The sequence below is a fragment of the Podarcis raffonei genome, chromosome 2 (assembly GCF_027172205.1).
Source record: "Podarcis raffonei isolate rPodRaf1 chromosome 2, rPodRaf1.pri, whole genome shotgun sequence".
In the NCBI taxonomy this organism is placed as follows: domain Eukaryota; kingdom Metazoa; phylum Chordata; class Lepidosauria; order Squamata; family Lacertidae; genus Podarcis; species Podarcis raffonei.
The window spans coordinates 118,803,505-118,825,299 of NC_070603.1; the positions used below are offsets into that span (position 1 = coordinate 118,803,505).

At 48.5% G+C, this 21,795-nt stretch overlaps 1 protein-coding gene across 6 annotated transcripts; it reads right to left on the minus strand.

Moving 5' to 3' along the window:
* Positions 1 to 2,516: 2,516 nt before the first annotated feature.
* On the minus strand, positions 2,517 to 20,731 carry LOC128409212 (uncharacterized). 6 transcript variants are annotated; one of them, XM_053379494.1, is made up of 6 exons: positions 19,708 to 20,025; positions 16,491 to 16,624; positions 14,774 to 15,712; positions 10,297 to 10,432; positions 6,800 to 7,558; positions 2,517 to 4,215 (listed from the first exon to the last, which is right to left on the minus strand). In XM_053379494.1, the coding sequence occupies exons 3-6, from the start codon at positions 15,539 to 15,541 to the stop codon at positions 3,827 to 3,829; spliced, it is 2,052 nt and encodes a 683-aa protein (XP_053235469.1). In that variant the 5' UTR covers positions 15,542 to 15,712; positions 16,491 to 16,624; positions 19,708 to 20,025; the 3' UTR covers positions 2,517 to 3,826. The 6 variants fall into 6 exon arrangements, with proteins under 6 accessions (XP_053235469.1, XP_053235467.1, XP_053235464.1 ...); XM_053379492.1 differs by lacking the exons at positions 16,491 to 16,624; positions 19,708 to 20,025 and adding an exon at positions 20,627 to 20,731 and having other exon boundaries at positions 14,774 to 15,716; XM_053379489.1 differs by lacking the exon at positions 16,491 to 16,624 and having other exon boundaries at positions 19,708 to 20,026.
* Between the last annotated feature and the right edge of the window lie 1,064 nt (positions 20,732 to 21,795).

Here is a 21,795-nt window from a genome sequence, read left to right on the forward strand (position 1 = left end):
GGGGGGCGGGGAGAGAGAGATTTTCGGTGGTTTAAAAAAAATATTTGGACACGCCCCTCACATTGCCATCACTCCCCCACTTCCATTTCTCGGTGCTCTCTAGGAATAAGGGGAAGTCTTTCTCATTTTAACCCCGTGCCTTCCGGAGAAGAGTGCCTGATCTTAGGAGAGGCTCCTGCTTTGTTTTTTGCTTTTATTGAAAAATCTATCAGAAATGCAAATTAATTTAAAAAGAAAGAAAAGAAAAAGAAAGGCTCCTGCGTGATCCAACAAGAGAGGTTTTGCCTGTTGCCTGGTGGGTTGTGTGTATGTGTTTTGAAAGCTATTTTTATTAAAGCTTGAAAAACAAAGAAAAAATATACAACCAACCTCCAAAATAAAGCACGCTTTTAACATAAAAAAAGGTGCAGAAAGATGTTAGGAAGCCCCTCCTGGAGCAACGGTTCCCTGGGGAGAGGGATCAATTGTTAAGCCACCCTGGGAACTGTAGCGCCATGAGGGGGAGTGCCCTTAACAACTCCCAGCACCCTTAAGAAACTACAGTTCCCAGGATACAATGGAGGAAGCCATCACTGTTTAATGTGGTATGAGACTGCTTTCACTGTATCCTGTAGGCTGGCCTAGATGGGCCTTTGACCCAGCAGAGCTCTGCTTATGCTTTGATGTTCTTCTGCTACTGAACTTAGGCCAGCCTGTTATGTACTGAAGTTCTCACCCTGGGCCAGCAGGGGGATACTGTAGATAGTTTTTCACTCAGGTCCACATATGCAAATAAGGGATCGAAAGTGACATTCAGTGATTGGATAGTTACAGAAAGTTGTTACAGTTACATTGCACTGGAGCTCTATATAAGCAGGCTGGCTGAACCCTTCAGTTCTGTTCTGGCCTGTGAATAAACAAGAGCTGTTTGAAGAATCGCTGTGCCGTCTGATATGTTCACCCACAACTTAACACAGCCCAGTACCACCGCTTCCCTAGCAGCCCAGCTCACCCTGCTACGCTTGTAATAAAAGGTTTTTTAAAAAGGTAAAGGATTCCTGGATGGTTAAGTCCAGTCAAAGGTGACTCTGGGGTTGCGGCGCTCATCTTGCTTTCAGGCCGGCCAAGGGAGCCAGCATTTGTCCACAGACTGCTTTTTGGGTCATGTGGCCACCATGACTAAACTGCTTCTGGTGCAAGGGGACTCCGTGGCGGAAACCAGAGCACACAGTAACACTGTTTCCCTTCCCGCCACAGCACTACCTATTTATCTGCTTGCACTGGTGTGCTTTGAACTGCTAAGTTGGCAGGAGCTGAGACAGAGCAACGGGAGCTCACCCCGTCGCAGGGATTCGAACCGCCGACCTTCTGATCGGCAAGCCCAAGAGGCTCTGCGGTTTAGACCACAGCGCCACTGGTGCTCATTGCATGCTCCTTTGTGCTGATTCTCTTCCCTCATTGACAGTGAACTGGAAATTCCAATTGTTGCGGGACTCCGACCACCATCATTCCTGACCGTTCGCCATTCTGGCTGGGAGATGATGGGAGTTGGAGTCCCACAGCAGCCAGAGACCCACTGCAGGTTTGTTGCTGTAAAGCTCTTGCGTGCGTGCCCTGATGCACGTCAGAAATCATGCCAGCCAGCAGCATGGAAACGTAGAATTGTGGACTTGGAAGGGATCTAGTCCATGGGTAGGCAAACTAAGGCCCGGGGGCCAGATCTGGCCCAATCACCTTCTAAATCTGGCCCTCGGACGGTCTGGGAATCAGCGTGTTTTTACATGAGTAGAATGTGTGCTTTTATTTAAAATGCATCTCTGGGGTATTTGTGGGGCATAGGGATTTGTTCATTATTTTCCCCCAAAATATAGTTGGCCCTCCGCAAGGTCTGAGGGACAGTGGACCGGCCCCCTGCTGAAAAAGTTTGCTGACCCCTGATCTAGTCCAACCCCCTGCAATGCAGCTGTCCCATGCGGGGATTGAACTTGCAACCTTGTGTTCTCTCGTAGCTCTGCCTGGAGATGCTGGGCTGAACATGGAAGCTTCAGAGGGCCAAACAGATACTCCACCCCAAGGGAGCGCCATTAGAGCTTTCCCAGGGTGAGCTCACCTTCTGTTGCTAAAAGTCCTCACAGTTGACCACAAAGGGGCTTCAGGAACATGACTTGAGATGGTAGTACTGGGGGCAAACTTGTCTTTGCTTCCCCCTTTCCCCCAGTAGAGCGCGTGAGACCGTTGCACGCGAGATCCTGGGTTCGAATCCCCGCTTGGCCGCAGCGAAGCTCACCGACTTCTGGCCTAACCAGACTTCACAGGGTTGTTGTGAGGATAATATTGGGGAGAGAGTCATGTATGCCACCTTGAGAATCTGAAGGGATGCAACCGGAATAAATGGAACAAAAAAATAATGGGATCGGTAAATAATGGGGGATTGATGGCAATAATAAACAAATAAATAAAAATCCCTCTAGCTGCTGTTCACCCCATGAGAAATCAGATGAGCCCGCCCCCCAACTAAACTAAAACAACAACAAAAACACGGTGGGATTGCGGATCTTTATTATTTCTTTATTGCATTTGAGTCCAACATTTTCCTCCAAGGAGCTCAAGGTGACACACATGGTTCTCCCCTTGTTATTTTACTCCCCACAACAACCCTGTGAGGTAGGTTAGGCTAAGAGGAAGTGACTGGCCCAAGGTCACCCCTTGAGCTTTGTGGCTGGGTAGGGATTTGAACCCAGGTCTCCCGGTTCCTAGTCCGACACTCCAACCGCTACACCACGCTGTCTCTTCTCACTGTTAGACCCCAAGTGCTTGGAAGCATCGTAGATATCATAGTTATCTTGTGCCAAATTTGATGAAATGCAAAGCTCTGCAGTAACTGTAGGTCATATGTGAGGAACCGCTGGTCCTCCAGATGCTGCTGGACTCCGACTCCCATCAGCCATACCCACTGGCAATGCTTGATGGGGCTCATGGGAGTTGTAGTTCAGCAGGAACCAAAAGGTTCCCCACGCCTGCTGTAGTTTGAAGAAGCCCATCCGCCTCCCTGCTAAACTCATTCTGGCTTCCTTTCCAGCAATTAAGACTGGTGGGCAGTGGCAGCAGAGTAGGCCAAGTTGAAATGAGAAGTCTTTTGGGTCTTTTACCACACTGATGGGGCTTGAACTTGTTTTTATACGTGGGGAAGTTGATCTGCAGAAAAGGTAAAGGGGAAATTTCCACCTCATAAGGGGAGATCAAGTTTGCTTTACCCCTTACTTCAATAAACAAGGGCTGCTTACCAGGGATGTTGCAGCAGCTTACATTACAAGTTCAGAAGTCAATCTCTACTCCCGTTTTATACGCAAGGGACACAGAGAACGGAAGGGCCGTCGAGTCCAGCATCCTGTCCTCACAGCGGCTGACCAGATGCCTGCGGGAAGCCCAAAAACAGGACCCAAGCCCAAACGAACTGTCCCCATCTGAGCCTTCCAAGAACTGGCATTCAGAAGCATTTAGCTGTGGAGGTAGCCAACCTGGCTAGTAGCCATCGAGAGCCCTCTCCTCCTCCACAAATTTGCCTAATCCTCTTTGAAAGCCATCCGAATTCGTGGCCATCACTGCCTCCAGTGGCAAGGAGTTTCACAGTTTAATCGTGCACTGAGAGATTAAACCACACAGTGTGAGGCCCTTGATCACCCCCTAAGGAAACTCTTGGTGTTTTTGGTCGTTGGGTGGGATGCAACAGCCCTGGGAATCTAAGTATGGGAGAGAGGAGTGCTTACGACGACCTAAGACTGCCCTTCCTCTTCCACACCCCGAAGGACACGCAACCAGCCGCGAGCCGTCTACCGAAAGTCGAAATTTATTGTGAGAAATAAGTGCTAATGATCTGCTCCCGGACATCCACCCCGCGGGGGTCTTGCTCCACCAGGCTGTCGGTTTCCAGGTAGGGAGGCACGGGGACCTCGGTGTCCACCCCTTGTCCGCCATTGATAATGGGCAACTGGCGCCGGAGGGCCATGTTGTGCAGCATGGCGCACACCACAAACACCTTGGCCACCTTCTCTGGGCGAAGCATTAGCCGCCCGCCAGTGGAGTGGAGGCAGCGGAAGCGCATCTTGAGCTGCCCAAAGGCCTGCTCCACCACCATCCGCGTCGTCTCGTGCGTGGCGTTGTAGCGCGCCACGGGCTCCGGGCCGTCGTCGGGGTGCGGCGTCATGAGGAAAGGGCGCAAGGGGTAGCCGCTGTCGCCTGCGGGGGAGAGGAGGGAGCAACGTGAGCGTGAACGGCACAGGAAGAAGAAGAAGAGTTTGGATTTGATATCCCGCTTTATCACTACTTGAAGGAGTCTCAAAGCAGCTAACAATCTCCTTTCCCTTCCTCCCCCATAACAAACACTCTGTGAGGTGAGTGGGGCGGAGAGACTTCAGAGAAGTGTGACTGGCCCAAGGTCACCCAGCAGCTGCATGTGGAGGAGCGGGGAAGCAAACCCGGTTCCCCAGATTACGAGACTACTACTCTTAACCACTACACCACACTGGCTCTCAATTTGAACAAAATATTTCCCATCGCCACACTTCCCCCCTGCTCCCCGGAGGGCATGTTCCTCTGCCACACACAACTGGGCACAGGCCTCCCTCTCTCACACACCCTCACCCATGTTCGATAATAATAATAATAATAATAATAATAATAATAATAATAATAATAATAATAATTTACTTAGACCCTGCCCATCTGGCTGAGTTTCCCCAGCCACTCTGGGTGGTTTCCAACAAAATATTAAAATACAACAGTCTGTCAAACATTAAAAGCTTCCCTAAACAGGACTGCCTTCAGATGTCTTATAAAAGTCTGGTACAGTGGTACCTCGGGTTAAGAACCTGAAGCACCACTTTAGCTAATGGGGCCTCCTGCTGCCGCCGCGCCGCCGGAGCACGATTTCTATTCTCATCCTGAAGCAAAGTTCTTAACCCGAGGTACTATTTCTGGGTTAGCGGAGTCTGTAACCTGAAGCATATGTAACCTGAAGCGTCTGTAACCTGAGGTACCACTGTAGTTGTTTTTCTCTTTGACATCTGCTGGGAGGGCGTTCCACAGGGTGGGCGCCACTACCGAGAAGGCCCTCTGCCTGGTTCCCTGAAGTTTTGCTTCTCGCAATGAGGGAACCGCCAGAAGGCCCTCGGAGCTGGAACCTCAGTGTCCGGGCAGAATGATGGGAGTGGAGACGCTCCTTCAGGTACACTGGGCTGAGGCCGTTTAGGGCTTGAAAGGTCAGCACCAACACTTTGAATTGTGCTCGGAAACGTACCGACCGCTCCCCCACCTCCTCCTCGCCTCGCCAACTGCCCTTCCTGCCTGCCTCTCCCGGCTACCCAGCTCAGACATGTGCAGAAATGGCGCCAAAAGCTGGAAAGCAAGTCGGGAAAAGAGGGTGGCACCCGGCTGGAGAGGAAGGTGCTGTCCAAGCCAGGGAAGGGAGCAGAGGAGAAAGCACGGCGGCAAATTTCAGAAATATTGGGGGAGCTCAGAAGATGGATGAACCTATTTTTGTAGGCCATGACAGCAACAACAGTACTTTATTTGCAAAAAAAATGGCGAAATCAGGAGATACCTACTCAAGAGGAGTGGCTGTAAAAACTGGCAGAATATGCCGAATTGGCAAATTTAACAATGAAAATTAGAGATTGAGAAGAGGCAGACTATAAAGAGGAGTGGAAACCTTTCTTGAGTATTTAAAGAATTATTGGAAACGTGTAAAAAAAAAGAAAGGCAGGTAGGATTTGAATTTGCTGGGAGCCCAACATGGAAAAGATAAGGTAAACAATAATTATATTATGCAGCAAACTTAGAAACTATGGGGAGAACCATGGAGGGGCGGAGGGGAAGTCGAATGTGAAATGGGTGTGTATTTGGAAAGTATGTATTCTTTTGTAAACTTTTGAAATTCAGAAATGAAATTTTAATTAAACCATATCTATCGGGCGAGCTTGGCCTGGCTGTGTGGGGAAGTGGCTGGCCAATAGAGGGAGGAAGACATCAACTTGCAGAAAATATTGGGGGAACTTGCCCCACTAAATATTTTACTGGGGGGGGGGTCCAAAACGACCAGGGCCCCATAGATTTGCTGCCTATGCACATGTTGTGTGGGTGTCTTAGGCAAAACTTTAAAAATGTAGTATAAACACTGACAACTGGGAAACACTAGCCTGCGAGTGCTCCAATTGGAGAACAGCCTTTACCAAAGGTGTCATGGGCTTTGAAGACACTAGAACTCAGGACCTCAGGACGAAAGGGAAAAACATGCTAAGAGGAAGGCATGCTTGGCAAATCCACACCATGATCAACTCCCGCCCGGAAACCTACGTCCCCACTGCGGAAGGACGTGTGGATCCAGAATTAGCCTCCACAGTCACTTACGGACTCACTGTTAAGACTGTGTTCATGGAAGACCAGGGGTGGCCAACTCCCAAGAGACTGCGATCTAATTTAAAATCTGGCAGTGATCTACCCCTGTTTTTTAGGGGTTCTGGTCAAAGTTGTCGATCTTTTTTGGAGGGGTTAGGGACTTTTTTGCAGCTCTTCTGAGGGAGGGAGGAACAGAGAGGGGGCAGAAGGGGGCCAGCGATTGACCGCGATCTACCAAAACCTCGCAGGGATCGACCAATAGATCGCGATCGACGCGTTGGACATCCCTGATGGAAGACAATCTTACTCGGCTACGAGGGATCGCCAAAGAAGACGACAGCGGCACAGGCATCCAGTGTGGGGACAGAGCAGACAGACATGGTTCGTTCACCTCAGAACAGGCCTCCCCGAACACTCAAATACTCACCCAAGAGCCAACCCTTCCCTTCGGGCCACGACTCCAGGAGTCTCTGCAGCTGGGAGAGCTGGAATATCCGAGCGTCGTGGACGCTGCCGGGGAACTTTGCCAGCACGTGGGTGAAACACCCCGAGGCGTCGCAGGTGGCCTGCACATTGAGGCTGTGGAAGTTGTGGCAGTTGCGGTAGAGCGCCGGCATGTCGGCCGGCGCGATGATGGGGACGTGGGTGCAGTCCACGATCCCGATGACGTTGGGGAAGCCGGCGATGTCGAAGAAAGCTTCCCGCGTGCGGCGCAGTTCCGAGTCGGTGGTGGGGAAGGTGATGTGCTCGTGGACGTGGCGGAGCATGGCCTCCAGGAAGGCGTCGAGGCAGCGGCTGACCGACGACTGCGACACGCGCAGGTTGTCGCCCGTCATCCGCTGGAAGGACCCGGTGCCCAGCACCTGCAGCGCGATCAGGACCTTCTGCAAGGTGGGGATGTGCCTGCGGCTGGCCGAGGCGCCGTCCAGGTAAGGGGCCAGGAGGGTGCAGAGGTCCTGGATGGCCTGGCGGTCCAGGCGGAAGCGGGTCAAGCACTCCTCGTCGGACACCTGCAGCTCGTGGGTGCGCATCCGGATGAGGCGGGTTCTCCGGGGTGGCCGCCGGCTGTGGATCTCAAGGTTGGCGGCATAGACAAGGTCCAATAGGCCCTCGTCGTCGGAGCTGCCCTCCTCTGGGTACAGGGGGAGGGGGCCGCCTGCCCGGGGCGCCACTGGCCCAAGGTTGCCTGCGGGCAAAGAGGGGGAGGGGGGAGAGAGAGATCCTGATCACACCAGGGACCAGATTAGGACCTTTTCCATACAGTGGTACCTCGGGTTATGTATTTAATTTGTTCCGGAGGTCTGTTCTTAACCTGAAACTGTTCTTAACCTGAAGCACCATTTTAGCTAATGGAGCCTCCTGCTGCCGCCGTGCCGCTGGAGCACGATTTCTGTTCTTATCCTGAAGCAAAGTTCTTAACCTGAAGCACTATTTCTGGGTTAGTGGAGTGTGTAACCTGAAGCGTATGTAACCTGAAGCGTATGTAACCCGAGGTACCACTGTATGTATATTATATCACTCAGTCTCTCGAAAAAGAAATATAAGAGAAAAATGGCCGAGAGAAACATGGCGAAAACAGGGTATTTATTGGGACAGTGTGGCTTTAGCAGCTGCTGTTAAAGTTGCAAAACAATGAAGCACGGGACGGAGCAATGGAGGATTTCTGAAACAACAACGCGATATTAGCTCCACCCAAGGCATGAAGGAGAACAGCAACAACTGGGAAAAGATAGGCAACATTTTACAAGGACAGGAAGAAACATCACGGACAGAATAATTGCCACACACAGGAAGAACAAGGATATAGATCATGGGTAGGCAAACAAAGGCCTGGGGGCCGAATCCGGCCCAATCGCCTTATAAATCTGGCCCGCAGACGGTCCGGGAATCAGTGTGTTTTTACATGAGTAGAATGTGTGCTTTTATTTAAAATGCATCTCTGGGTTATTTGTGGGGCATAGGAATCCATTCATTTTTTCCCCCTTCCAAAATATAGTCTGGCCCCCCACAAGGTCTGAGGGACAGTGGACTGGCCCCCTGCTGAAAAAGTTTGCTGACCCCTGATATAGATTGAGTTCCTCACTTGTACTTCTATAAATCATTTAATGTGTCAACAGGAATAGAAGTTATTAATATTGCGGTTGTTGTATAAGGGAATATTATCTTGACTGGGATGTAATTGAAATTATTAAGATTCTGGAACGCAGGAATAAATAAAACTATCAAACTGTCAATTTTAGCATGCATGGGTCCCCCTAAATTATGTAATTTGGCATCTGAATGATTGGTATTTTTAATTGCATTATAATTTGGCATTGTTATAATGGGGCTATGATTGGATTATTGTAACTGAAAACTAATAAAAAGAAACATAAGAAAACTTTGGGTGCTAAAATCAGAGTTGGAAGCGACCCTGAGGATCATCTCGTCCAGTGAAATGAACGAATGTGACCAAGTCCAAGCATTTCAAAGGTCTGCTCCCCTCCGGAACACTTAGCTGAACGCCACCCCAGTCTTCAAGGGCCACAGCATTTGAAAAATCTGAACTGTACAGCTGTGTTGGCCATCACCAAAGCTGGTGACGTTCTTCCAAAATTCCACCCTCTCTTGCTCCCGGCCTACTTGATCTCAAAACAACAGACACCATCTCGGCTTCCCTAAATGGATCAGTCCCCAGGATATCCCTCCAGATGTTGCTGGACTCCAATACCCATCAGCCGTAGCCAGCATGGCCTGGTATGATAGGAATTGTAGTACAATAATCTATGGAGGGCACTCCTAGCTAATCCTGGCAGTGGTTCTCTGGGGTTTGAGGCATTTCCCCATCACCTGCTACCCTGAGATTCGTTTTTTAAAAATACGAAATGGCCAGGAGTGATGGCGAGATTTTGCGCAGCATTTTAGGCAGGCGTAGGGGGAACTTTGCTCCTCCAGATGTTGTTGAACGACGGCACTCAACCTACTTGGCGCTTGCTGAGGGCGATGGGGATGGCAGTTCGGCAACATCTGGGGGCCCCAAATGTTCCCCCAGCAGCTTTTAACTCTTAATCTCATGGTTGTGGGTTTGAGCCCCATGTTGGACAAAAGATTCCTGCATTTCAGGGGGTTGGACTAGATGACCCGCAGGGTCCCTTCCACGATTCTCAACTGAGCAGCCAGCCCATTTTGACGGAACGGTGGCAATCTGATAAAAGCATTACGGAGGATGCCAGCCCAATGTTGCTTTGCGCCGGCCCATCCAGCCTGACTGGCAACATCTCAGGCAGGAACAGATTGTTCCCAGACGCATTGCTTGAGATCCATTTAGCAGAAAGTTCCAGCTTGATACAGGCAATAAACTCGCTCAGCCGCCACGTTCTGCTCTAGGGTCCCTGCTGAGAAGTAGCCATTGATCTTAAGCTCTTTAGAAGCTGATAGGGTGGATACGACTCCCTCAAACAAGCAAAAAGGTCTCTAGGGTTTCCTCACCCCCTTAAAGATGAAACAGAGGCCCCCACACGGAATAAAATATGTCAGCCGCCCTGGAGGCATGTTTCTAGAGCAAGGGCAGCTGAAGCATCCCACCTGTTCCAACAGGTGATCTCCCAGGTGCCAAGGATGAAGAACAAAGGAATTTTGCAGGCCTGCCCAATCCCTTTATTCGTGTCTCAAGTGAAGGACTGGGATGGCACAAAAACGTGGAAGGGGCTGCAGATCCTTTGGAGGGTAACATCTCGAGAAAAGCTGGAGGAATGTTAACTATCAGGAGAACTTTTGCAATAAGCTCCGAAACTCCCCAGTGGGGCAAATGTTTGGGGCAGAGAGGACAGTCCTGGATGCCAGGCACTCTGAATTTCGTTGGGGGGTGGAATGAGCCTACGAACCCAAAACAGGTGCAATGACTCAGTAAGCAAATAAGATAACCACGCAAAATGTACTTCTTACCCAAATTGCTGCCCTCTTCCTCATCGGCCTCTTGCTTTGCTTCCCTGAACAGAGGCTTGGGCGCAGAGTCGGAGGAGGTTTGCTCTGGTTCCGGCTCTGGAGAATCTGCGTTGTCCATTTCGAAGAGACCCAGCACCTGAAAAGAGCACCAAAGATCTTGATCAGGTCCGAAATTGTAGGGCTCAGAAAGGCAGGGTAATACGTAAGGGCCAAACGCCACTTAAAGTTATGCTCTGCATTAGTTAGCGCTTGTAAAAGGCAGCTTGCAGCGAACAGTGTCAGAACTGGTTTTAAAACAAAACCAAACCCCACCCTTCTCGCACAAAGCATGCAAGTCCTTCGGGTTGTTACAACAACCCTGTGATGTAGAATAAGCAGGGAGGTGGTCACTGGGTGAATGGGGATTTAATACCTGGGTTTCCCTAGTGCTATTCCACACTGGCTCGGTTACAACAGTTCCCAGGGTGGGGGGAATATTAGTGCAGCTGCAGAGGGAAAACTGCATGGTAAGTTCATGCACCCCCAAAAAACCACCAGTGTAAATAAGTTTTGATGGATGTGAAAATGGAACACTGAATGGCTTGGTTTATGTAAAATATGCAGGGATCCATGGCATGCAATGGGACGCGGGTGGAGCTGTGGGTTAAACCACAGGACTTGCTGATCAGAAGGTTGGCGGTTCGAATCCACGTGACGGGGTGAGCTCCCGTTGCTTGGTCCCTGCTCCTGCCAACCTAGCAGTTCGAAAGCACACCAGTGCAAGTAGATAAATAGGTACCGCTCCGGCGGGAAAATAAACGGCGTTTCCGTGCGCTGCTCTGGTTCACCCGAAGCGGCTTAGTCATGCGGGCCACATGACCTGGAAGCTGTACACCGGCTCCCTCGGCCAGTAAAGCGAGATGAGCACCGCAACCCCAGAGTCAGCCACCACTGGACCTAACGGTCAGGGGTCCCTTTACCTTTACCTTATGGCATGCAAACTGAACCATGGAAAGAGAAGAAGGGAAGTCATTGATATTTTAAGGTTGTTTAAATGAATATTCTAAAATGTAAAACAGAAAAACTTATTAAAAACTATACAAAAAACCAAAACCAAACCAGAGAGAGATAGGGTGGGTGGTCACAGAGAAAGTGAGAGAAAAATGGGATGTCCAAAGAAACACAGAAATGAGATGAGGTGTCACGGGGGGACAGGGTGCGTGAGAGAGACAGGACAGCTTCAGGAGCCAGTCAGCAGTAAATCACGCCATGCAAGTTGGAGTTAACTCTTTATTACCAAAAACAGGATCAGCACAGGAGTGTCAGGCCTAATGAGTAAAGCAACTCATCTCCGGCAGGTGTTGCCCCATGAAGCAGTTGCTGAGATTGAAGGTCCCTGCCTCCTCTCCTCTCCAGGGTTTCCCCCAAGCAATCTGAGACTACACCTGCGTGATGCTTACTTCTCCCTCTGCCCTTTTCATGCCTCTCCTGGTTCTGGGAATCAGAGGGGAGCTTCTGGAAGCAGGAGGGGGAGAGACCTGTGCCTCTTCACCAGCCTGACCCATCTCTGCCTCTTGGCCTTCCTCCTCTCCTGCTTCAGATTCTGGACTTCTCTCTGCCACAGACTCTCCCCGCTCACTAAGCCCTGTTCCGACACTTCCTCTTCCCAGTCTTCTCCCTCTGACCACTCATTGTTGCTCAACGATCACACCCCGGGCTCTGAGACGTCTTCCCCAGCTGATTCTTCCCACCATTCCTCTGCGTCCAACCCGTCGGCGACAGACAGAGAGAGGGTTGAGGTGTCTCAGTGCTGTACAACCAGGCAAATCAAGAAACCCTGCACCATCAACGAACATTGATCTTAATACAGCCAGACCAGGTCTGGACACCTCCAAAGGACTCAAATCAATAATGGTGTCATGTCTAGAGTGAATATGCATGGGTTTACCCTCAAAGTGCCTTGGAAGCTTATCACAGCAGGTCTCTGATTAAGTCTTCCTAGCAGAAAGATGCTAAAAATGTTCTTGTTTCAACTGAGGTTTCACTGAAGTGTTTTGTATTATTAGTTTATTTGAATGGTTTGTTTCTAACGCACTAAACTCTGTATATTGTTTTATGCAATTCCATTATTCACCGCTTAGGGATACTTCTTTTTGAGCCACAGGTATACATATTTAATAAATCTGGACTAGGTCATGGACTGCAAGAAGATCAAACCTATCCATTCTGAAGGAAATCAGCCCTGAGTGCTCACTGGAAGGACAGATCGTGAGGCTGAGGCTCCAATACTTTGGCCACCTCATGAGAAGAGAAGACTCCCTGGAAAAGACCCTGATGTTGGGAAAGATGGAGGGCCCAAGGAGAAGGGGACGACAGAGGACGAGATGGTTGGACAGTGTTCTCGAAGCTACAAACATGAGTCTGACTAAACTGCGGGAGGCAGTGGAAGACAGGCGTGCCTGGCGTGCTCTGGTCCATGGGGTCACGAAGAGTCGGACACGACTAAACGACTAAACAACAACAACAAAGGTCATCTAATTCCCTCTGCCAAAGCCCCACTGCTCAGTGCAGGATCTGCTGGGCAGGATGCAGTCCCAGCAGACTTTGCATATGCCTGGGTTTAGGCTTTCGTAAACAGACACATTCTTAGCAGTATATAGGGAAATTTTAAAAATGCAAGGAATTTTCGAGTGGAAAGCAGCCTTGGAGATAGCCTAACCCAGCCCCTCTTCAGGGCAGGGCTTCTGCAATTACAGTAGGGGCAGGGAAACCCTTTTCAGCCAGAGGGATGCATTGCCCTCTTGCCACATGGAAGGGTTTTTCACACAGGGGGGAAAGTGGGTGGGGCAACCAATGGAAATTTGACGCACTGGCTCTCTTATGGGTGCTTTGTGATACCAGTCCTGCATTTGTAAGAAATCAATCTGTTAGTGTGGAACACTGCGGAACTCCCTGCCTCTTGACAACAGGCAGGTGCCTTTGCTGCAGAGCATAATACTGGTGGTCAACAAAAGAGGTTAAAAGACACTCTCAAGGCAAATCTAAAGAAATGCAGTATGAATACTGACAACTGGGAAACACTGGCCTGTGAGTGCTCCAGTTGGACAACAGCCTTTACCAAAGGTGTCATGGGCTTTGAAGACACTCAAACTCAGGAAGAAAGGCAGAAACATGCTAAGAGGAAGGTATGCTTGGCAAATCCACACCGTGATCAACTCCCGCCCTGAAACCTTTTTCCCCACGGTGGAAGGACATGTGGATCCAGAATTGGCCTCCACAGTCACTTACGGACTCACTGTTAAGGCCGTGTTAATGGAAGACAATCTTACTCGGCTACAAGTGATCGCCAAAGAAGAAGAAAGAAAAAGACCCACTTGAAATGTTTTTGTTTAAACAAGCCTACCCAGATGCTTAGAAAGCTGATGTGAGTTTTAATCTGTTTTTAGTCTGTTATTTTTGTTGTTGCTGTTGTTAATATACCGCCCTACACCTGCAGATCTCAAGGTAGTTCACAGGACAAATTCAGAATATAAAACCACAAAGTACACAATCATAACACCCCTAACACATTTTAAAAGATAAGACTATTGTTAGACTTAAATTACTGTTGTTAATTGTGCTTACCAAAATATCTATCTTTTTTTGTAAACTGCTTTTAGGTTCGTTTGTGGTTCACTGTCAAGCAGTGTATAAATTTTATGAAATAAATAAATAAATTTGGTGTATTTCTTTTTTTAAAAAAAAAAACCCCGCAATAGGCTGGTTTCTACACCCCCCCGTCCTCCATCCAGGCAAAAATGCTCAAGGATGCAGCACAGCATGATCAATGAGGTTGTGGCCTGGGCAGGAGGATTGTGGAGGAGGCAGGTGAAGAAGGGCCTCAGAGGATGACCGCAGAATCCGGGACGGTTTATATGGGGAGAAGCGGTCTTTCAGGTATTGCGTCCCTGAGCAGTTTAAGGCTTTATGGGTCAAAAGCAGCACTTTCAAGTGGGACCGGAAGCTAACTGGCAGCCAGTAGAGGTAAGGTAAAGGACAAGGACCCCTGGACGGTTAAGTCCAGTCAAAGATGACTATGGGGTTGTGGCGCTCATCTCGCTTTCAGGCCGAGGGAGCCAGCGTTTGTCCACAGACAGCTTTCCAAGTTATGTGGCCAGCATGCTTCGGGTGCAACAGATCACTGTGATGGAAACCAGAGCGCACAGAAACACCGTTTACCTTCCCGCTGGAGTGGTACCTATTTATCTACTTGCACTTTTGGAGTACTTTCAAACTGCTAGGTTGGCAGGAGCAGGGACCGAGCAACGGGAGCTCACCCCATCGCAGGGATTCGAACCACCGACCTTCTGATCGGCAAGCCCAAGAGGCTCAGTGGTTTAGACCACAGCGCCACCCACTCTTCCAGCCAAGATCGGTCTTCTCCCCAAATGTTTGCTGCTCCCCAAATGCACATTCACGCATGCGCGCAGATGCCAATCAGGATGAATCTCTGTCTCACCTGCTGCTCCCGCCTCTCCGCCTCCCTCTGCATCTGTAGGAAATCCTCGGCCAAAGCGGCCGCCTGGGAGCACGTCTCCGGTTCGTGTTCCCTCACCCAGCTCTGGAGGTCTGGCGGCAGGATGGCCAGGAACTGCTCCAGGATCAGCAGCTCCAGGATCTGCTCCTTGGTGTGCCTCTCCGGCTTCAGCCACCGGTGGCACAGGTACCAGAGCTGGCTGCACACCTCGCGGGGGCCCTCGGCCTCCTGGTAGCGGAACTGGCGGAAGCGCTGGCGCTTCATCTCCATGCTGGCCGAGTCGTCGCCCAACACCTCCTCCTTCACTTTCACCACCCCGGACTCGCCAATCTCCCCGGAGTCCAGGCTGTTGTGGGCCTCGGGGCCTTCCCCGGCCAGGCCCTGCTGGTGGCGGGACGCCCGTCCGCTCCTGGGCCACGGGCGGGCCGCTGCCGGCCCCTCGAGGGAGGATGGAAAGGCTCGCCTGTCTTCCCACTCTGCTGGCCGGGACGCTGGCGGGTTTCTCCACCCCGAGCGAGGGGAGCGAGTGGCATTGAGGAGGGCTTTCTGATGAGCCGTCCGGCCCCTGGGCAGCCTCTCCTCTTTGTCTCGGGGGCCGCGGGAGGCCTCTCCTTTCCCCCGCCAGCCTTCCTCTGGCTCGGGGTTCTCGTGTTCATCCTCCTCAACCTCCATCTTCTTCCGCCGCCGGGCCACCTGCTCCAGCTCGCCCTGCAAATGGAGGCTCGAAGTCGCGCCCCGCTTGGCTGCCATTTTGAGACAGCCTAACCGCCGGCCTTCTCTGAAAACGCGAAGGGTTTCTCTGGGAGAGGAATGCGTCCGGCCTCCGCCTTCTGACTTACACCTGTGGAAAAACTGGCTGCTGCGATAGGGTCGTCTTTGCCTCAGAAGCAAACGGAGATCAATGTCTGATGGCAGGGCCTTCTACCTGAAGAGCAAGGAAGAAAAACAGAAATTAACAGAGAAAAATTCTCCTCAGCTACAAACAGCCAAGGGATCCCCCAACCTATTGTAGGTGGCATCAACAGAAGTATTTTACACCTTCATTTACAGAGACCAAATTAGCTTTATTTTGATACCAAAATATGCCCAGTTGGTTGAAAAATAAGCAAAACAGGTGTTTTTTTTCTAAACTGATGCATAAATTAAAAAAAAAAATCTCCTGAGCCCAATTTTGGACCAAAAAAATCTTTAAAAATTAATTTGAGGTTATCTACACAGAATTTTTTTTTTTTTTTGAAGAAAATCTGATTTGTGAGAGCACATGGCACCAGGTGATTTGGCGTGGAATGACCCAGTGTCCTGATCAAGGGAAATCATATTCCTGTTGTATTTGATCTTGGTCAGAGCGCACCTGGAGTCCTGTGTCCTGTTCTGGACAACAGAATTTAAGAAAGATATTGACAAGCTGGAAGATGTGCAGAGGAAGACAAGTAAGATGATCAAGGGTCTGGGAACCTAGCCCTATAAGGAATGAATGAGGGAATTTAGCCTAGAAAAGTGGAGACTGAGAGGAGATATGACAGCCATCTTCAAATACCTAAAGGCCTGTCACATGGAAGAGGGAACAAGCTTGTTTTATTCTGCTCCACAGGGTGGGACTCGAATCAATGGATTCAAGTTACAGGAAAGGAGATTCTGACTAAACATCAGGAAGAACTTTCTGACAGGAAGGACTGCTCAACCGCAGAAGTACCGGCACCTACTTTTCTAGAAGAAAAGGACTGCGTGGAATGGACGATGTATTTAAGCAGAGGCTGGACGGATGTCTGCTAAAATGGCAGTCGGGGCAGGAGGAATTTCTCTTTCATTTTAGGCACAGTTGCCTGGGATCTCCTGCTAAAACAATGAGGGGGGAAACCTCCCATTTAGCAGCGCCTTAAGTTAGGGTTGCCATACGTCTGGAATTTCTCGGACATAGCCGGGATTTGGCCTTCGGAAACAGTGTCCGGGCAGAAAATCGCTGGAATGTCCAGGGAAATCCGGATGTATGTCAACACATGTCAGAAGCGTAGATTTTGGCGAATTTCCTTAAAAGCAGCTCAACAACTTTTGTGTTTGGATTTTCACTTTTTGAAATATGGCAACCCTACTTAAATGGTGCTTGGAATCCCAATTTTGGGACTACAAAGCTCCTCGCACATAACGTCATTGTGACTGACTTAGATCACCTTGGGAAATCTTACTTGTGGTCCTGTACCTTTCAAAATATTGCAGGGCAGTGCCCAGAAATCAGGATTATTATTTTTTTGCTATCTGTCTTGTACTGTGGAATTTTATTTACTTATTTCATAAAACTTATGAGCAGCTTGGTTTTACAAGGGGAAAAAACACCTCAAAGCATGAAGAGTATAAAGTAGAGAGAGATCAAGGAATGCTGTTTTCATCGCCATACCAAAAGCAGAAACCATTAATGGCTTCCGATGTCTTGCAAAGACTTCTATTTTTACCTCGGCTTTCCTTGGCCAATAGGATCAGACCCTGTTTAATGTGTTTGAATCTTCTGAATTTCTGCTTTATTTCACATTCTGCATTTTTATTTCACTGTTTTACTGGGTTTAGGTTGCATGCTTAGTTGAATATTTTAACAATATACTGTTTTGACTGTTAAGTCTGTGTACACTTAAACAATATTTTTTAAATATTATATACCCAAGCGATTACTATGCTCGGCTGATGAGAGCCTCTGGCAGATAGCACCCAATCAAGAGGTCCATTCCGCACCTTTCAGTATGGTGGTACCTGCTCTTTGAATGCCCTCCCTTTTAATGTGACAGTCTTTTTGGAGCCTACTGAACACTTCCCTCTTCCAACAAGCCAAAATGGAGATATTTCCCAGGCTCGATCCACACTCTTCATTTAAAGCACTATCATTGCACTTTATTATAATAATAATAATAATAATAATAATAATAATAATAATAATAAATAAATAATAATTTTTTTTTATACCCTGCCTTCCCTGGCCAGAGCCAGGCTCAGGGCAGCTAAAACTGGTAAAATCACAGTAAAAACATAATAGGGAAAAAAACCCAATTTAAAATACAGGTTAAAATGCAATTTTAAATGCAGCCTCATTTTAAAAGTAGCCCATAGATCAAAACCGTAAACAGTCATAGCTTCCCCCAAAGAATCATGGGAACTGTAGTTTCTTTGGGGTGCTGAAGTTGCTAGATCTTTATTCCCTTCACAGAACTACAGTTCCCAGAGCCCTCTCCTAAAACCACCACAATACAAGACAGTATTTGCGGGAAGGGGGGGTCGATCTCAGGGCCAGAGGCCCTGTGTGGCCCTCTAGACCTCTCTACCTGGCCCTTGAGTCGCTCCCAAGGCCACACTCCCTCCGCAGGCATGCCTCAAACCCTCTGCGAGTCTTTTCGCCTGGCTAGAATGCATTCATGAACTCTAATACTTCTTGGTTGTGGGAACTTAAAGTTTACTGCACAAATGTAAAATTTACATTCATTGCTCTGCCCACATTTCCTGCTGGCCCTATCCATGACTGGCTTGTGGCCCCCGGGAGGTCACCCAGAATGGAATGCGGCCCTCAGCTTGAAAAAGGCTTCCTGCCCCCTGGATTATAGTTTAAATCTGACCACAAACAGAAGGGCTCTGAATGCAACAGAGGTTCTAACTGCCAGAGAGCACATTTTTTGCCAGTTTCCAGTGAGAACAGGAAATTGGACTATATGGGCCTTTGGCTATTAGGATGTTTTTACTCATTTATTTGCAAGTTGGGAGAGAGGCCAACATCGCAACACATTAAAATTAGGTTGGTTACCAATAGATTCATTATATTATCACTGATTAATCCATCTATTTCCCCCTTAAACCAACATTCATTTGCATTTGACTTAAAATAGCTTTGACGGGGGTTGGGGGACGCATTTTCTCTGAGATCTCACGCATCTATGGCTATTTGTAACATTTTAGTGCAAGAATTTTTCTACTGTGTCCCGTCTCGAAATCCAAACAATGTGATGAGTGGGGATGTGAAATGTTTTAAGAAATAACAGTGCAATGAAAAGAGTTAACAAACTGAGAAAACTGACAATGTACAAAATAAATAACAGCACAATGAAAAGAGTTAATGAACTGAGAAAACTTTTTAAAAAGTTATCTAGCAGACTAAAATGGACTATCGCAGAAGTCTCATTGAAAAGGCGCTTGTATTCATCCTTGTACCCACTTTCCTGGGAGTAAGCCTATTGAGTTCAGTGGGACTTGCTGCTCTGATAGGACGGCAGCCCATTCATCAGGGAGAGATGGGCTAACCCAAAATCTTAACCCCTGAAACATGCTAGTTTTACTTGCTTTTTTCTTCTTCTTCAGGCAGAGCATTTTTTAAAAAATACCTTGCACAGGATGTTTACAAAAATAAAATAACAACAAGCCCTTTATGGGGGCTGCACTGAGTGCCGAGGGAAACCAAATGAGGTCTGGATCAGAATTTAGATGTCTCTTAACTTGTACATAGACACACACTAAAAAAAAAAGCTATTTCTAACCTTGCACACACACTAAAAAGGTGCAATCGTTTCTTCCAGAGGCTGCAGAGCCTTAAAAGAGGAAGAAGCAGCGATCGGCGTCTCTCTCCCCATCTATATTTTGTGGGGGAGGGAGGGAGCGGGATTATAGGGTCGAGGGATCCTCTCTCTTTCTTTCCGCCTTGTCCTTGGATCTGGGATCAGCTGCAGCTTCTGCCATTGTCCTAGCAGAGAGGCCATGCTTGGAGGGAGGGAGAGAGAGAGGGATCAACCCGCACAAAACCCAGCCTGGGGGGTGGGCGAGAGGGAGGCTCAGGATCCCTCCCCGCTCCTACTTTTATCTGATCAGGAGCTTTTCGGGGAGGGGTTCAACTTTCCCTTTTTTCTTCTTTTTTTGCAAAGCTCGCTGGGCTGACGCTGCTTTTTACTCACCGTGCATGTTCCCGAATGCATTTCTTTCCCGGAGGATCTGCGGTTTTCTATTGCAACGGAACAATTATTATTGTTATTTTTCATGCAAACTCTTCTTTAAATTAAAAAAATAATAATAAATCCAGCCTCTCTTTCTGTATGTGGGCGCCTTTCTCTCCTCCCATCAGAAAAGGGCCTCGGGTATTAAGGGGCTCTTCTAAGCTCAAGTTTCTCGTCCTCTCTGGGACGCTCAGCCCTCTATCGGTTTAACCCGTCCAGCACCTCCTCGTAAGAAAAGGCCAAAAAAAGGGGAAGAAAATAAATTGCAATAGCCAAGGAACCGGGTGGGTTGAACTACTGTTTGCAAAACAAAAAAAAATTTTTTCCTTCCAGTAGCACCTTAAAGACCAACTAAGTTAGTTCTTGGTATGAGCTTTCGTGTGCATGCACACTTCTTCAGATACACAGGATCTTTTTTTTGTTTGCAAGCCACTGATTTGTATTTATTTTCCCCCGCCCACGCAAGGATTAAATCTCCCAAATGCGCTCGGGTGGCGCGCGGATTCTCCCGGATGCGCAATTGCTGCGATTCGTTGCTTTAAAAAGCGGTTTGCAAAAAGAAAAAGAAAAAAAAAGAAGGAAAGGATGGGAAGCCAAGAGAGGGTTAAACGGCAGTGGGTAGGGCAGAAATGTTTTTAAAAAAATAAAAGCAGAAGAAAAGATCTAGTAGGCGGAAGGAGAGGGTTTTAAGGGAGGGATTTAAAAGCCAGACAATGCCTCTCATTGGAAAACAAAGTCGATTCAGTAGAGCTTTCCAAGAAATAAATAAAGGCGCCGCGCTCCCCCTCCAGGAGAGTTCATCGGAGGGGAGGAAAAAGAAAAACACGGAAGAATAAATTTAAGAAATCGCACGCACATTTTGCAACCTGACCCCAGTTACCTGCTTCCAGCGGTTTTTTGGTGGTGTGTTTTTTTGCTTTCCCACCTGAGAACAAAAGAATGATGTGGCTGTTCAGGAGCCCGGCCATAGGAGGAAAAGGAACTGCACTTCTTTAGGGGTCAGGATTGCAAAGGGGGAGGAGAGGGGGAGAGGAGAAGGAGAAGAAGGAGAAGAAAAAAAGCTTCATTCCGGGTAGGAAGGCTGGCTGGCACGCCGCCATCCTGCGGGAGGAGCTGCACCTTTCGAACTGCTGCCTGGCAGAACTTGGTCCTTTGCGCGCGGGGAGGAGAGGGAGGCGGGTAGATCCGCAGGTGGCACAAGGAAGCGTCTCAGAGACTGCAGAAGTTGGGGTGGCTGTGAATGGAGAGGCTAAGAGGAGCCTGGCAGCGGGATCGGGCCAAAGGGTAACTGGATCAGGCCCCCTTAAGTGCAGAAGCTAAAAGCCAGAGCCAAGCACAGCAGAACTCTCCATGCTTGGGATTCCCAGCCACTGGATACATGCTCTCCAACATTTCTCCAATGAAAATAGGGACGTCCTTTCAATAATAATGATAATAATAACAGGAATGATGATGGTGATGTTACTTATTGCCCAAGCCACTCCAAGCAGCTTCCAACCTATATAGAAACATAATAAAACATAAACATTAAAAAAAGCTTTCCTATACAGGGCTACCTTCAGATTTCTCTCTCTCTCAATTTTTATTAAATTTTCTGTTTTACATTTTAGAATATTCATTTAAAATATCAATGACTTGATAAAGTGGTACCTCAGGTTAAGAACAGTTTCAGGTTAAGAACGGACCTCCAGAACAAAATAAGTTCTTAACCTAAGGTACCAATGTACTCTCATTTTCGGGCTCACTCCTCCCTTGTCCCCTAGACAGACGAATGCTAACAACAATTCAACTAGATCAACTAATGGTCTGACTCTATTATTATTATTATTATTATTAGCCCACCCTTCTCCCCTTAAACCGAATTAGTTCATTGAAAGCACTGTCCAAAACTCAAAATAATATACAGTGGTAAAGGTAAAAAGGTACCCCTGACCATTAGGTCCAGTCGTGGCTGACTCTGGGATTGCGGCGCTCATCTCGCTTTGTTGGCCAAGGGAGCCGGCGTAGAGCTTCCGGGTCATGTGGCCAGCATGACTAAGCCGCTTCGGG